Source organism: Onychostruthus taczanowskii, unplaced genomic scaffold, assembly GCF_017590055.1.
Source record: "Onychostruthus taczanowskii isolate IOZ18803 unplaced genomic scaffold, ASM1759005v1 scaffold663, whole genome shotgun sequence".
Taxonomy (NCBI): domain Eukaryota; kingdom Metazoa; phylum Chordata; class Aves; order Passeriformes; family Passeridae; genus Onychostruthus; species Onychostruthus taczanowskii.
In genome coordinates this window covers 6,791-22,379 of record NW_024504378.1, presented here as the reverse complement: position 1 = coordinate 22,379, position 15,589 = coordinate 6,791, and the positions used below count along the sequence as shown (strand labels likewise).

Below are 15,589 nucleotides of genomic sequence, written 5' to 3'. Positions count from 1 at the left end.
TTATTCATTCCCATTAATTATTCCCGCTATTCCCATTAATTATTCCCGCTATTCCCGTTAGTTATTTCCGCTATTCCCGTTAGTTATTCCTGTTAATTATTCCCGCTATTCCCATTATTCATTCCCATTAATTATTCCCGCTATTCCCATTAATTATTCCCGCTATTCCCGTTAGTTACTCCCACTATTCCCGTTAATTATTCCTGTTAATTATTCCCATTAGTCATTCCCGCCATTCCTGTTAATTATTCCTGTTAATTATTCCTGTTAATTACTCCCATTAGTCATTCCCGCTATTCCCGTTAGTTATTCCCGTTATGCCCATTATTCATTCCCATTAATTATTCCCGCTATTACCGTTAGTTACTCCTGTTAATTATTCCCGCTATTCCCGCTATTCCCATTATTCCCATTATTCATTCCCATTAATTATTCCCGCTATTCCCACTATTCCCACTATTATTAGTTATTCCTGTTAATTATTCCCATCATTCCCACTATTCCCATTATTCCCGTTAGTTATTCCTGCTATTCCCGTTATTCATTCCCGTTAATTATTCCCGCTATTCCCACTATTATTAGTTACATTCCCGCAATTCCCGTTAGTCATTCCCGCTATTCCCATTTATTATTCCCGCAATTCCCGTTATTCATTCCCGCAATTCCCGTTATTCATTCCCGTTAATTATTCCCGCTATTCCCACTATTCCCACTATTATTAGTTATTCCTGTTAATTATTCCCATCATTCCCACTATTCCCATTATTCCCGTTAGTTATTCCTGCTGTTCCTGTTAGTTATTCCTGTTAATTATTCCTGCTATTCCTGTTTTTCCCGTTATTCATTCCCTTTAATTACTCCCGCTATTCCCGTTAGTTATTCCCGTTAGTTACTCCCGCTATTCCCGTTAATTATTCCTGTTAATTACTCCCATTAGTCATTCCCGTTAGTTATTCCCATTAGTCATTCCCGTTAATCATTCCTATTATTCATTTCCGTTAGTCATTCCCGCTATTCCCGTTAGTTATTCCTGTTAATTATTCCTGCTATTCCCGTTTTTCCCGTTATTCATTCCCTTTAATTACTCCCGCTATTCCCGTTAGTTATTCCTGTTAATTACTCCCGTTAGTTATTCCCGTTAGTTACTCCCGCTATTCCCGTTAATTATTCCTGTTAATTACTCCCATTAGTCATTCCCGTTAATCATTCCTATTATGCATTTCCGTTAGTCATTCCCGCTATTCCCGTTAGTTATTCCCGTTAGTTATTCCCGTTATTCATTCCCGCTATTCCCATTATTCATTCCTGTTATTCCCGTTAGTTATTCCCATTATTCCCGTTAGTCATTCCCGTTAGTTACTCCCGCTATTCCCGTTAATTATTCCTGTTAATTACTCCCATTAGTCATTCCCGTTAGTTATTCCCGTTAATTATTCCTGTTAATTACTCCCATTAGTCATTCCCGTTAGTTATTCCCGCTGTCCCTTCCCGCTCCCTCTCACCGTCGGGCGCGGTGGATTCCCCGTATCCCTTCATCTCCAGCGCGATCACCCGGAATCCGGCCTGGGCCAGCGCCGGGATCTGGGATCCAGCACGTCCAAAAGTGTCCCCCGGGGTGCCGGATCCCCGGAATTCCGGGGAATTTCGGGAATTCCGGGGCGGGGGGGGATTTGGGGCTGACCTGGAAGCGCCAGGCGAGCCAGGACTCCGGGAATCCGTGGCACAGGCAGAGCGCCGGGCCCCGGCCCAGCTCCGCGAAGTGCAGCCGCACGCCCGGCTGGGAAAACGGGAGAACAACGGGAATTCTGCACGGAGCCCCGGAAAACGGGAAAGTTCCCGAGGGCAGAGACCTTCCTGCCTGGAATTCCGGAACCCAGAGCCCTCCGATTGGAATTCCAGAGCTTTTCCAGGCCTGGAATTCCGGAACCCAGAGCCCTTCCTGCTTGGAATTCCTGAGCTTTTCCAGACCTGGAATTCCGGAACCCAGAGCCCTTCCTGCTTGGAATTCCTGAGCTTTTCCAGGCCTGGAATTCCGGAACCCAGAGCCCTCCCTGCTTGGAATTCCTGAGCTTTTCCTGACCTGGAATTCCAGAGTCCAGAGCCCTTCCTGGCCTGCAATTCCTGAGCTTTTCCTGGCCTGGAATTCCGGAACCCAGAGCCCTTCCAGAGCTTTTCCAGGCCTGGAATTCTGGAGCCCAGAGCCTTTCCTGGCCTGGAATTCCTGAGCTTTTCCAGGCCTGGAATTCCGGAAGGCAGAGACCTTCCTGCTTGGAATTCCTGAGCTTTTCCAGGCCTGGAATTCCGGAACCCAGAGCCCTTCCTGCTTGGAATTCCTGAGCTTTTCCAGGCTTGGAATTCAGGAACCCAGAGCCCTTCCTGGCCTGCAATTCCTGAGCTTTTCCAGGCCCAGAATTCCGGAGCCCAGAGCCCTTCCCGGCCTGGAATTCCTGAGCTTTTCCAGGCCTGGAATTCCGGAGCCCAGAGCCTTTCCTGGCCTGGAATTCCTGAGCTTTTCCAGGCCTGGAATTCCGGAAGGCAGAGACCTTCCTGCTTGGAATTCCTGAGCTTTTCCAGGCCTGGAATTTCTGAGCATAGAGCCCTTCCCGGCCTGGAATTCCTGAGCTTTTCCAGGCCTGGAATTCCGGAACCCAGAGCCCTTCCTGCTTGGAATTCCTGACCTTTTCCAGGGCTGGAATTCCGGAACCCAGAGCCCTTCCTGCTTGGAATTCCTGACCTTTTCCAGGCCTGGAATTCCGGAATCCAGAGCCCTTCCTGAGCTTTTCCAGGCCTGGAATTCTGGAACCCAGAGCCTTTCCTGGCCTGGAATTCCTGAGCTTTTCCAGGCCTGGAATTCCGGAAGGCAGAGACCTTCCTGCTTGGAATTCCTGAGCTTTTCCAGGCCTGGAATTCCAGAGCCCAGAGCCCTTCCTGGCCTGGAATTCCTGAGCTTTTCCTGGCCTGGAATTCTGGAACCCAGAGCCCTTCCTGCTTGGAATTCCTGAGCTTTTCCAGGCCTGGAATTTCAGAGCATAGAGCCCTTCCCGGCCTGGAATTCCTGAGCTTTTCCAGGCCTGGAATTCCAGAGCCCAGAGCCCTTCCTGCTTGGAATTCCTGAGCTTTTCCAGGCCTGAAATTCCGGAACCCAGAGCCCTTCCTGGCCTGGAATTCCTGAGCTTTTCCAGGCCCGGAATTCCGGAACCCTGAGCCCTTCCTGGCCTGGAATTCTGGAGCTTTTCCAGGCCTGGAATTCCGGAACCCAGAGCCCTCCCTGCTTGGAATTCCTGAGCTTTTCCAGACCTGGAATTCCAGAGCCCAGAACTTAAAATTCCAGAGCCCAGAGCTCTTCCCATCCTGGAATTCCGGAACTCAGCATCCAAAATTCTGGAACCCAGCACACAAAATTCTGGAACTCAGCACCCAGAATTCCAGAGTCCAGAGCCCTTCCCGGCCTGGAATTCTGGAGCTTCTCCCATCCTGGAATTCCGGAACTCAGCACCTGGAATTCCAGAGCCCAGCTCCGCAAAGTGCAGTCACACGCCCGGCTGGGAAAGGAGGGAAAAGCAACGGGAATTCTGCACGGAGCCCGGAAAACCGGGAACGAACGGGCCTGGAATCCCAGCCATTCCCAGAAGATCCCAACCATTCCCAGATCCCAGAAGATCCAGGCCTGGAATTCCACCCCTTCCCAGATTCTGGAAGGTTCCAGCCTGGAATGCAACCCATTCCCAAGATTCCGGCATGGAATCCCACTCATTCCCAGATCCTGGAAAATCCAAGGCTGGAATTCCACCCATTCCCAGAAGATCCCAACCATTCCCAGATCCCAGAAGATTCCAGCCTGGAATCCAACACAATCCCAGATTCCAGAAGATTCCAGCCTGGAATCCCAGCCATTCCCAGATTCTGGAAGATCCCAACCTGGAATTCCACCCATCCCAGGGTCCTGGCTGGATTCCCACTCATTCCCAGAAGATCCCAGAAGATCCCGGCCCAGATTCCCAGATCCCAGCCATTTCCACATCCCAGAAGATCCCAGGTGGATTCCCACCCATTCCCAGAAGATCCCGGCCATTCCCAGATCCCAAAAGATTCCAAGCCTGGAATTCCACACATTCCCAAGATCCCAGCCCGGATTCCCAGATCCCAGAAGATCCCAGCATGGAATTCCACCCATTCCCAGAAGATGCCATGCATTCCCAGATAGTCCCGGAAGATCCCAGCCCGGATTCCCAGCCATTCCCAGATCCCACCCATTCCCAGAAGATGCCATGCATTCCCAGATAGTCCCGGAAGATCCCAGCCCGGATTCCCAGAAGATCCCAGCCCGGATTCCCAGAAGATCCCAGCCCGGATTCCCAGAAGATCCCAGCCCGGATTCCCAGAAGATCCCAGCCCGGATTCCCAGAAGATCCCAGCCCGGATTCCCAGAAGATCCCAGCCCGGATTCCCAGAAGATCCCAGCCCGGATTCCCAGAAGATCCCAGCCCGGATTCCCAGAAGATCCCAGCCCGGATTCCCAGAAGATCCCAGCCATTCCTAAATCCCTGAAGATCCCTTCCCAGATCCCAGAAGATCCCAGTCCAGATTCCCAGGTCGCAGAAGATCCCATCCCACATTCCCAGAAGATCCCATCCTGCATTCCCAGAAGACCCCAGCCCTGATTCCCAGAAGATCCCATCCACATTCCCAGAAGATCCCAGCCCACATTCCCAGAAGATCCCAGCCTTGATTCCCACCCCTTCCAAGATTCCAGAAGATCCCATCCCGCATTCCCAGAAGATCACATCCCACATTCCCAGAAGATCCCAGCCTTGATTCCCACCCCTTCCGAGATCCCAGAAGATCCCAGCCAGCATTCCCAGAAGATCCCATCCCACATTCCCAGAAGATCCCAGCCCGGATTCCAAAAAGATCCCAGCCTTGATTCCCACCCCTTCCGAGATCCCAGAAGATCCCAGCCCGCATTCCAAAAAGATCCCATCCCACATTCCCAGAAGATCCCATCCCACATTCCCAGAAGATCCCATCCCGCATTCCCAGAAGGCCCCAGCCCGGATTCCCGGCGGATCCCGGTCCTCATTCCCGTTTTTCCGTACGCGGATGTCGACGTATCCGTGCGCGACCTCGTCCGGCGCGATCGGCCTCGGCAGCTCCTCCTCCCGGCCCAGCAGCTGCCGGAATCATCTCCATGGAATTCCGCGGATCCCGCCGGGACCCCGGGATGGCGGAACCGGGAATTCCGGGGGTTTTTCCCCGTACCTGGATCCCGCAGAGCTCCTGCAGGTCCCGGAGGGCGGATTCCGTGTCCCGCACCAGGATCGTGGCCATCCCCAGCTCCCGCGCCGGCTCCAGGTTCTCCTCCAGCTCATCCAGGAAAATCACCTGGAAAAACACCCAGAAACCCGGGAACGGCTCAGGCTTGGACCCAAGGGCGGGAAAAATCCCCCGTTCCCGGGAATTCTGGGATTGTGGTGGCATCTCCTGGGGCTTCGCACTCCAGGGAACATCCGAGGATTCAACCACGGGTTTGTGGGATGGGAAAATTCCAGGTTTTCTGGGGTTTTTGGGATTGTGGTGGCATCTCCCAAGGCTTCAAATCCCTCAGAACATCCAAAGATTCGGGGGATGGACAATTCCCCATTCCCAGGTTTTTTTGGGATTGTGGTGGCACCTCCCAGGGCTTCCCAACCCCGGGAACATCCCAGGATCTGGGGCATGTCCAACCCCCATTCCCAGGTTTTTTTTGGGATTGTGGTGGCATCTCCTGGGGCTTCCCAACCCTCAGAAAATCCCAGGATGTGGGGGACGGAAAATCCCAGTTTTTTGGGATTGTGGTGGCATCTCCCAAGGCTTCCCAACCCCGGGAACATCCCAGGATCTGGGGCATGTCCAACCCCCCATTCCCAGGTTTTTTTTGGGATTGTGGAGGCATCTCCCAAGGCTTCCCAACCCTCGGAACATCCCAGGAGATCCCATCCCACATTCCCAGAAGATCCCATCCCGCATTCCCAGAAGATCCCAGCCCACATTCCCAGAAGATCCCATCCCGCATTCCCAGAAGATCCCAGCCCACATTCCCAGAAGATCCCATCCTGCATTCCCAGAAGATCCCATCCCGCATTCCCAGAAGGCCCCAGCCCGGATTCCCGGCGGATCCCGGTCCTCATTCCCGTTTTTCCGTACGCGGATGTCGACGTATCCGTGCGCGACCTCGTCCGGCGCGATCGGCCTCGGCAGCTCCTCCTCCCGGCCCAGCAGCTGCCGGAATCATCTCCATGGAATTCCGCGGGATCCCGCCGGGACCCCGGGATGGCGGAACCGGGAATTCCGGGGGTTTTTCCCCGTACCTGGATCCCGCAGAGCTCCTGCAGGTCCCGGAGGGCGGATTCCGTGTCCCGCACCAGGATCGTGGCCATCCCCAGCTCCCGCGCCGGCTCCAGGTTCTCCTCCAGCTCATCCAGGAAAATCACCTGGAAAAACACCCAGAAACCCGGGAACGGCTCAGGCTTGGACCCAAGGGCGGGAAAAATCCCCCGTTCCCGGGAATTCTGGGATTGTGGTGGCATCTCCTGGGGCTTCGCACTCCAGGGAACATCCGAGGATTCAACCACGGGTTTGTGGGATGGGAAAATTCCAGGTTTTCTGGGGTTTTTGGGATTGTGGTGGCATCTCCCAAGGCTTCAAATCCCTCAGAACATCCAAAGATTCGGGGGATGGACAATTCCCCATTCCCAGGTTTTTTTGGGATTGTGGTGGCACCTCCCAGGGCTTCCCAACCCCGGGAACATCCCAGGATCTGGGGCATGTCCAACCCCCATTCCCAGGTTTTTTTTGGGATTGTGGTGGCATCTCCTGGGGCTTCCCAACCCTCAGAAAATCCCAGGATGTGGGGGACGGAAAATCCCAGTTTTTTGGGATTGTGGTGGCATCTCCCAAGGCTTCCCAACCCCGGGAACATCCCAGGATCTGGGGCATGTCCAACCCCCCATTCCCAGGTTTTTTTTGGGATTGTGGAGGCATCTCCCAAGGCTTCCCAACCCTCGGAACATCCCAGGATCTGGGGGACGGAAAATCCCAGTTTTTTGGGATTGTGGTGGCATCTCCCAAGGCTTTACATTCCTGGGAACATCCCAGGATCTGGGGGACGGAAAATCCCAGTTTTTTGGGATTGTGGTGGCATCTCCTGGGGCTTCCCAACCCTCAGAAAATCCCAGGATGTGGGGGATGGAAAATCCCAGTTTTTTGGCATTGTGGTGGGATCTCCCAGGGCTTCCCAACCCCGGGAACATCCCAGGATCTGGGGCATGTCCAACCCCCCATTCCCAGGTTTTTTTGGGATTGTGGTGGCATCTCCCAAGGCTTCCCAACCCTGGGAACATCCCAGGATCTGGGGCATGTCCAACCCCCCATTCCCAGTTTTTTTTTCTGGGATGGCCTCACCTCCTGCGGCCGCGCCTGCAGCGCCTCCAGGGCGTAGGAGAAGACGCCGGGCTCCGGCTTGGCCATCCCGATCCGGCAGGATTCCAGCACCAGGTCGAAGTGGCGCCGGAGCCGCTCCTGGAGCGCGGCCGTCAGGGAGCGCCAGGAGGTGTCGTCCACCCAGGTGTTGGTGAGGACGCAGGTCTTGAATCCTGGGAAAAGGTCGGAATTCCCATCCCGGACTTGGGGGGTTTGGCCTCTCCGCCCCACCCGTGGGTCCGGAGATGTTCCAGGGTCCCGTGGTGGGAATGGCCGGGATCTCCTGGTGGGAATGGCCGGGATCTCCCGGTGGGAATGGCCGGGATCTCATGGTGGGAATGGCCGGGATCCAACGGTGGGAATGGCCGGGATCTCACACTGGGAATGGCCAGGATCTCCTGATGGGAATGGCCGGGATCTCCTGGTGGGAATGGCCGGGATCCCACAGTGGGAATGGCCGGGATCTCACGGTGGGACTTGCCCGAGCCGCAGGGTGGCTCCTCCCTGGGGCCGCTCCTGCTCTCCATCCCGGCATTCCCAGCATTCCATTGCCACCATCCCGACATTGCCGACATTCCCGACTCACCATCCCGACATTCCCACCAATCCCCACATTCCATTCCCACCATTCCCAACGTTCCAAAGTCACCATTCCCACCATTCTCACCGTTCGCACCATTCCAACATTCCAAACCCACCATCCCACTATTCCCACCACTCCCAGAATTCCCAGAATTCCCCGGTGTCCCACCGTGTCTCCGGAGCTCGGCGGCGGCGCTCAGCAGCCGCCATTCCCAACATTCCCACCATTCCCAACGTTCCCAACCCAACGTTTCCACCATTTCAAATCCAACACTCCCAACATCCCAAACCCAACATTCCCAACATCCCAAACCCAACATTCCCAACATTCCCAACATCCCAAACCCAACATTCCCAACTTCCTGGAGCCACGATCTCCAACATTTCCACCATCCCCACCATTCCCACATCCCCACCACTCCCAGAATTCCCAGGATTCCCGGGATTCCCCGGTGTCCCACCGTGTCTCCGGAGCTCGGCGGCGGCGCTCAGCAGCCGCCATTCCCAACACTCCCAACACTCCCAACACTCCATTCCCACCATTCCCAACATCCCAAACCCATCATCCCCACCACCCCCACATCCCCACCACTCCCAGAATTCCCACAATTCCCAGAATTCCCGGGATTCCCCGGCGTCCCACCGTGTCTCCGGAGCTCGGCGGCAGCGCTCAGCAGCCGCCATTCCAAACATTCCCACCATTCCAAACGCAACATTCCCAACAACCTGGAGCCACCATTCCCAACACTCCCAACGTTCCAAACCCAACAACCCCAACATTCCCACCGTTCCCACCATCCCAAACCCAACATTCCCAACATCCCGGACCCAACATTCCCAACATCCTGGACCCATCATCCCCACCACCCCCACATCCCCACCACTCCCAGAATTCCCGGAATTCCCAGGATTCCCGGAATTTCCCGGCGTCCCACCGTGTCTCCAGAGCTCGGCGGCAGCGCTCAGCAGCCGCCATTCCAAACATTCCCACCATTCCAAACTCAACATTCCCAACATCCTGAACCCACCATTCCCAACACTCCCAACACTCCATTACCATCATTCCCACCATCCCAAACCCATCATTCCCACCATCCCCACATCCCCACCACTCCCAGAATTCCCAGAATTCCCAGGATTCCCGGGATTCCCCGGCGTCCCACCGTGTCTCCGGAGCTCGGCGGCGGCGCTCAGCAGCCGCCATTCCCAACATTCCCACCATTCCAAACTCAACATTCCCAACATCCTGAACCCACCATTCCCAACACTCCCAACACTCCATTACCATCATTCCCACCATCCCAAACCCATCATTCCCACCATCCCCACATCCCCACCACTCCCAGAATTCCCAGAATTCCCAGGATTCCCGGGATTCCCCGGCGTCCCACCGTGTCTCCGGAGCTCGGCGGCAGCGCTCAGCAGCCGCCATTCCAAACATTCCCACCATTCCAAACTCAACATTCCCAACATCCTGGAGCCACCATTCCCAACACTCCCAACGTTCCNNCCAAACCCAACATTCCCAACATCCCAAACCCAACATTCCCAACATTCCCAACATCCCAAACCCAACATTCCCAACTTCCTGGAGCCACGATCTCCAACATTGCCACCATCCCCACCATTCCCACATCCCCACCACTCCCAGAATTCCCACAATTCCCAGAATTCCCGGGATTCCCCGGCGTCCCACCGTGTCTCCGGAGCTCGGCGGCGGCGCTCAGCAGCCGCCATTCCCAACACTCCCAACACTCCCAACACTCCATTCCCACCATTCCCAACATCCCAAACCCATCATCCCCACCACCCCCACATCCCCACCACTCCCAGAATTCCCACAATTCCCAGAATTCCCGGGATTCCCCGGCGTCCCACCGTGTCTCCGGAGCTCGGCGGCAGCGCTCAGCAGCCGCCATTCCAAACATTCCCACCATTCCAAACTCAACATTCCCAACATCCTGGAGCCACCATTCCCAACACTCCCAACGTTCCAAACCCAACAACCCCAACATTCCCACCATTCCCACCATCCCAAACCCAACATTCCCAACATCCCGGACCCAACATTCCCAACATCCTGGACCCATCATCCCCACCACCCCCACATCCCCACCACTCCCAGAATTCCCGGAATTCCCGGGATTCCCCGGCGTCCCACCGTGTCTCCGGAGCTCGGCGGCGGCGCTCATCAGCCGCTGCTCCAGGCGGCCGCGGTCGCGCAGCTCCCGGAATGGCCGGGACACCGAGAATCCCTCGGGAACGGCCACGCCCAGGGAGCGGCCGCGGGCACGGCAGCGCTCCTCCAGCTCCGACAGCAGCTGGAAAACCGCAACGGAGAATTCCAGGGAATTCCGTGGCCGGAAAAAAAACCCCAAAATCCGGGAAAAAACCAAGAATCCAGGAAAATCTCAGAACCCGAAATCCGGGAAATTCTCGGTTGGAAAAGGTCGGAAATCTGGGAAATCGCCGGTTGGAAAAGCCCCAAAATTCCAGAGAAATCCCAGTGGGAAAAGCCTCGGAATGTGAGAAATTCCCGGGTGGAAAAGCCCCAAAAATCCGGGAAATTCCCGGTTGGAAAAGCTCAGAAATCTGGGAAATTGCCGCTTGGAAAGGCCGCAAAATTTGGGAAAAATCCCGGGTTGGAAAAACACCAAAACCTGAGAAATTCCCAGTTGGAAAAGCCCCAAATTTCTCGGAATTTCCCACCTGGAAAAGCCCAAAATTCCAGGAAATTCCCAGTTGGAAAAGCCCCAAAATTCCAGAGAAATCCCAGTGGGAAAAGCCTCGGAATGTGAGAAATTCCCCGGTGGAAAAGCTCCAAAATCCAGGAAAAATCAAGGCTGGAAAAACCTCAAAATCTGGGAAATTCCTGGTTGGGAAAGCTCCAGAATCTAGGAAAAAACCTGCCAGGAAAAGCCCAAAAATCTGGGAAAAAATCCCAGCAGGAAAAGCCTCAAAATCTGGGAAATTCCCAGCTGGAAAAACTCCGGAATGTGGGAGAAATTCTGGGGTGGGGTGGAAAAGAGAAATGATGACCTTGTATAAGAGTGGAAGCTTTTTTACATGACTCACAGCTTCTGGTACCCCTATTAATACCAGAAAGGCTACAGTTCAATGATGTAACTTACATTAACATCATTAGAGTTCAACACTTCCTTCTCTGCTCCTGAGAGCAGAGTTCCATGCAAGGCTTTCATCCCCACCACTCCCAGAATTCCCAGGATTCCCGGGATTCCCCGGTGTCCCACCGTGTCTCCGGAGCTCGGCGGCGGCGCTCAGCAGCCGCCATTCCCAACACTCCCAACACTCCCAACACTCCATTCCCACCATTCCCAACATCCCAAACCCATCATCCCCACCACCCCCACATCCCCACCACTCCCAGAATTCCCACAATTCCCAGAATTCCCGGGATTCCCCGGCGTCCCACCGTGTCTCCGGAGCTCGGCGGCAGCGCTCAGCAGCCGCCATTCCAAACATTCCCACCATTCCAAACTCAACATTCCCAACATCCTGGAGCCACCATTCCCAACACTCCCAACGTTCCAAACCCAACAACCCCAACATTCCCACCATTCCCACCATCCCAAACCCAACATTCCCAACATCCCGGACCCAACATTCCCAACATCCTGGACCCATCATCCCCACCACCCCCACATCCCCACCACTCCCAGAATTCCCGGAATTCCCGGGATTCCCCGGCGTCCCACCGTGTCTCCGGAGCTCGGCGGCGGCGCTCATCAGCCGCTGCTCCAGGCGGCCGCGGTCGCGCAGCTCCCGGAATGGCCGGGACACCGAGAATCCCTCGGGAACGGCCACGCCCAGGGAGCGGCCGCGGGCACGGCAGCGCTCCTCCAGCTCCGACAGCAGCTGGAAAACCACAACGGAGAATTCCAGGGAATTCCGTGGCCGGAAAAAAAACCCCAAAATCCGGGAAAAAACCAAGAATCCAGGAAAATCTCAGAACCCGAAATCCGGGAAATTCTCGGTTGGAAAAGGTCGGAAATCTGGGAAATCGCCGGTTGGAAAAGCCCCAAAATTCCAGAGAAATCCCAGTGGGAAAAGCCTCGGAATGTGAGAAATTCCCGGGTGGAAAAGCCCCAAAAATCCGGGAAATTCCCGGTTGGAAAAGCTCAGAAATCTGGGAAATTGCCGCTTGGAAAGGCCGCAAAATTTGGGAAAAATCCCGGGTTGGAAAAACACCAAAACCTGAGAAATTCCTGGTTGGAAAAGCCCCAAACTTCTAGGAATTTCCCACCTGGAAAAGCTCAAAATTCCAGGAAATTCCCAGTTGGAAAAGCCCGAAAATTCCGGAGAAACCCCAGCTGGAAAAGCCCCAGGATCTGGGAAAAATTCCCGTTGGAAAAGCCCCAAACTTCTGGGAATTTCCCAGCTGGAAAAGGCCCGGAATTGCAGGAAAATGCTGTGGGTGGATCCCAAATCCCGGGGTGGATCCCAAATCCCAAATCCTGGGGTGGACCCCCATTCCAGGATAGATCCCAAATCCCAAATCCTGGGGTGGATCCCAAATCCCAGGGTGGATCCCAAGCCCCGAATCCCAAATCCTGGGGTGGATCCCCATCCCAGGATAGATCCCAAATCACAAATCCCAAATCCCGGGGTGGATCCCAAATCCCAAATCCCAGGGTGGATCCCCATTCCAGGATAGATCCCGAATCCCAAATCCTGAGGTGGATCCCAAATCCTGAGGTGGATCCCAATCCTGGGATAGATCCCAAATCCCGAATCCCAAATCCTGGGGTGGATCCCAATCCCAGGATAGATCCCAAATCCTGGGGTGGATCCCAAATCCCAAATCCCAAATCCTGGGGTGGATCCCAATCCCAGGATAAATACCAAATCCCAGGGTGGATCCCAAATCCCAGGGTGGATCCCAAGCCCCGAATCCCGGGGTGGATCCCGAATCCCAAATCCTGGGGTGGATCCCCATTCCAGGATAGATCCCAAATCCTGGGGTGGAACCCAAATCCCGAATCCCAAATCCTGGGGTGGATCCCAAATCCCAGGGTGGATCCCGAATCCCAAATCCTGGGGTGGATCCCCATTCCAGGATAGATCCCAAATCCCGAATCCCAGGGTGGATCCCAAATCCGGGGGTGGATCCCCATCCTGAGATCCAAAATCTCCAGGGTCAATCCCAAACCCCGGAGTGGATCCCAAATTCGCACGGTCGATCCCAACTCCAGGGGTCAATCACAAATCCCGAGATGGATCCCAATCCCAGGGTGGATCCCAAATCCCCCAAATCCTTGGGGTTTATCCCAAACTTCAGGGTGGATCCCAAACCCTGGAGTGGATCCCTAACCCTGGGATCTATTCCAAATCCCGGGTGGATTCCCAAATCCCAGGGTGGATCCCAAATCCCAGAAATCCTCGGGGTTTATCCCAAACCCTGGGATCGATTCCAAATCCTGGGGTGGATTCCCAAGTCCTCAAGGTCAAGCTCAGATCCCAGGGTTGGTCCCAGATCCCAGGGTGGATCCCAAATCCCGGGAGTGGATCCCAAATCCCAGGAAATTTGGGGTGGCTCCCAGACCCTGGGTGGATCCCAAATCCCAGGAAATTTTGGGTGGACCCCAATCCCAGAGTTGATCCCGAACCCTGGGATGGATCCCAGATCCCAGGGCGGAGCCTGGATCCCAGGGTGGATCCCAGAACCCAGGGTGGATCCAAAGCCCGGGGTGGATCCCAAACCCCAGGAAAATTGGGGTGGATCCCAGTCCCCTGGAGTGGATCCCAAATCCTGGTGTGGGTCCTGATCCCAATGTGGATCCCTGATCCCAATGTGGATCCCAGACCCTGGGGTGGATCCCAAATCCCAGGAAATTTGGGGTGGATCCCAAACCCTGGGGTGGATCCCGATCCTGGCGTGGATCCCGATCCCCAGGGAGGATCCCAAATCCCTGGGGATTTGGGGCATATCCCAGATCCCAGGGTGGATCCAGACCCTAGGGTGGATCCCAATCCCGGGGTGGATCCCAGATCCCAAGAAATTTGGGGTGGACCCCGATCCCAGAGTTGATCCCAAACCCCGGGGTGGATCCCAGACCCCGGGGCAGATCCCGATCCCAGGGTGGATCCCAGACCCCCGGGGTGGACCCCAGATCCCAGGGCGGATCCCAAATCCCGGGGTGGATCCCGGATCCCAGGGCAGATCCCAGATCCCAGGGCAGATCCCGATCCCAGAGTGGATTCCCAGATCCCAGGTCGGATCCCGACCCCAGGTCGGATCCCAGATCCCAGGGTGGATCCCAAACTCCAGGGAGGGTCCCAAATCCCCAGTAATTTGGGGTGGATCCCAACCCCAGGGGTGGATCCCAAATCCTGAGGTGGGTCCTGATCCCAGCGTGGATCCCGAACCCCAGGGAGGATCCCAAATCCCCGGGAATTCGGGGCGGATCCCGAACCCCGGGGCAGATCCCAGATCCCAGGGTGGGTCCCAGATCCCCAGGAATTTGGGGTGGATCCCAGATCCCAGGGCGGATCCCCGACCCCGGGGTTGATCCCAGATCCCAGGGTGGATTCCAGGTCCCAGGGCGGATCCCAAATCCCAGGGCAGATCCCAGACCCCAGGGTGGATCCCAGATCCCAGAGTGGATTCCCAGACCCCAGGGAGGGTCCCAAATCCCCAGGAATTTGAGGTAGATCCCGACCCCAGAGTTGATCCCAGACCCCGGGGTGGATCCCAGATCCCAGGGTGGATCCCAGACCCCGGGGCAGATCCCAGACCCCAGGGTGGATCCCAAATCCCGGGGCGGATCCCGATGCCAGGGCAGATCCCAGACCCCGAGGTGGATTCCCAGATCCCAGGGCGGATCCCAAATCCCGGGGCGGATCCCAAATCCCGGGGCGGATCCCGATCCCACCTGGCTGAGGCCGATCTGGCCCCGCAGCGCTCGGGAATTCGGGCTCTGGGATCCGCCGGAATCCAGAGCGGCCTCCAGGAACCCCCTGGGAGGGAAACCCCAAAGCTCAGACCCCAAAAACAACCCCAGATCCCAAATCCCAAAAATCCCCCGCAGCTCAGACCCCAAAAACAACCCCAGATCCCAAAAAAACCCCAAATCTCAGATCCCAAAAATGACCCCAGATCTAGATCCCAAAAAAACCCCAAATCCCAGATCCAAAATAACCCCCGCAGCTCAGATCCCCAAAATAACCCCAGATCCCAAAAAAACCCCACAGCTCAGATCCCAAAAATAACCCCAGATCCCAAATCCCAGATCTCAGATCCCAAAAAATCCCCGCAGCTCAGATCCCAGATTCCAGATCCCAGAAAAACCCCCAAATCTCAGATCCCAAAAATAACCCCAGATCCCAAATCCCAGATCTCAGATCCCAAAAAATCCCCGCAGCTCAGATCCCAGATTCCAGATCCCAGAAAAACCCCCAAATCTCAGATCCCAAAAATAACCCCAGATCCCAAATCCCAGATCTCAGATCCCAAAAAATCCCCGCAGCTCAGATCCCAGATTCCAGATCCCAGAAAAACCCCCAAATCTCAGATCCCAAAAATAACCCC

General features: G+C 55.5%; 1 protein-coding gene across 1 annotated transcript in view; it reads right to left on the bottom strand.

Annotated features, from left to right (window-relative positions):
- Nucleotides 1-15,018, bottom strand: part of EPHX2 (epoxide hydrolase 2) — a gene marked incomplete at its 5' end in the record, with an annotated part of 22,990 nt that extends 7,972 nt beyond the window's left edge. The window contains 10 exons of the mRNA XM_041420844.1: nucleotides 1,480-1,581; nucleotides 1,682-1,777; nucleotides 5,097-5,171; nucleotides 5,260-5,382; nucleotides 6,184-6,258; nucleotides 6,348-6,470; nucleotides 7,441-7,631; nucleotides 10,202-10,361; nucleotides 11,704-11,916; nucleotides 14,934-15,018. Of these exons, the coding sequence (XP_041276778.1) occupies nucleotides 1,480-1,581; nucleotides 1,682-1,777; nucleotides 5,097-5,171; nucleotides 5,260-5,382; nucleotides 6,184-6,258; nucleotides 6,348-6,470; nucleotides 7,441-7,631; nucleotides 10,202-10,361; nucleotides 11,704-11,916; nucleotides 14,934-15,018 (1,243 nt within the window). The remainder of the gene's footprint in view (nucleotides 1-1,479; nucleotides 1,582-1,681; nucleotides 1,778-5,096; nucleotides 5,172-5,259; nucleotides 5,383-6,183; nucleotides 6,259-6,347; nucleotides 6,471-7,440; nucleotides 7,632-10,201; nucleotides 10,362-11,703; nucleotides 11,917-14,933) is intronic.
- Between the last annotated feature and the right edge of the window lie 571 nt (nucleotides 15,019-15,589).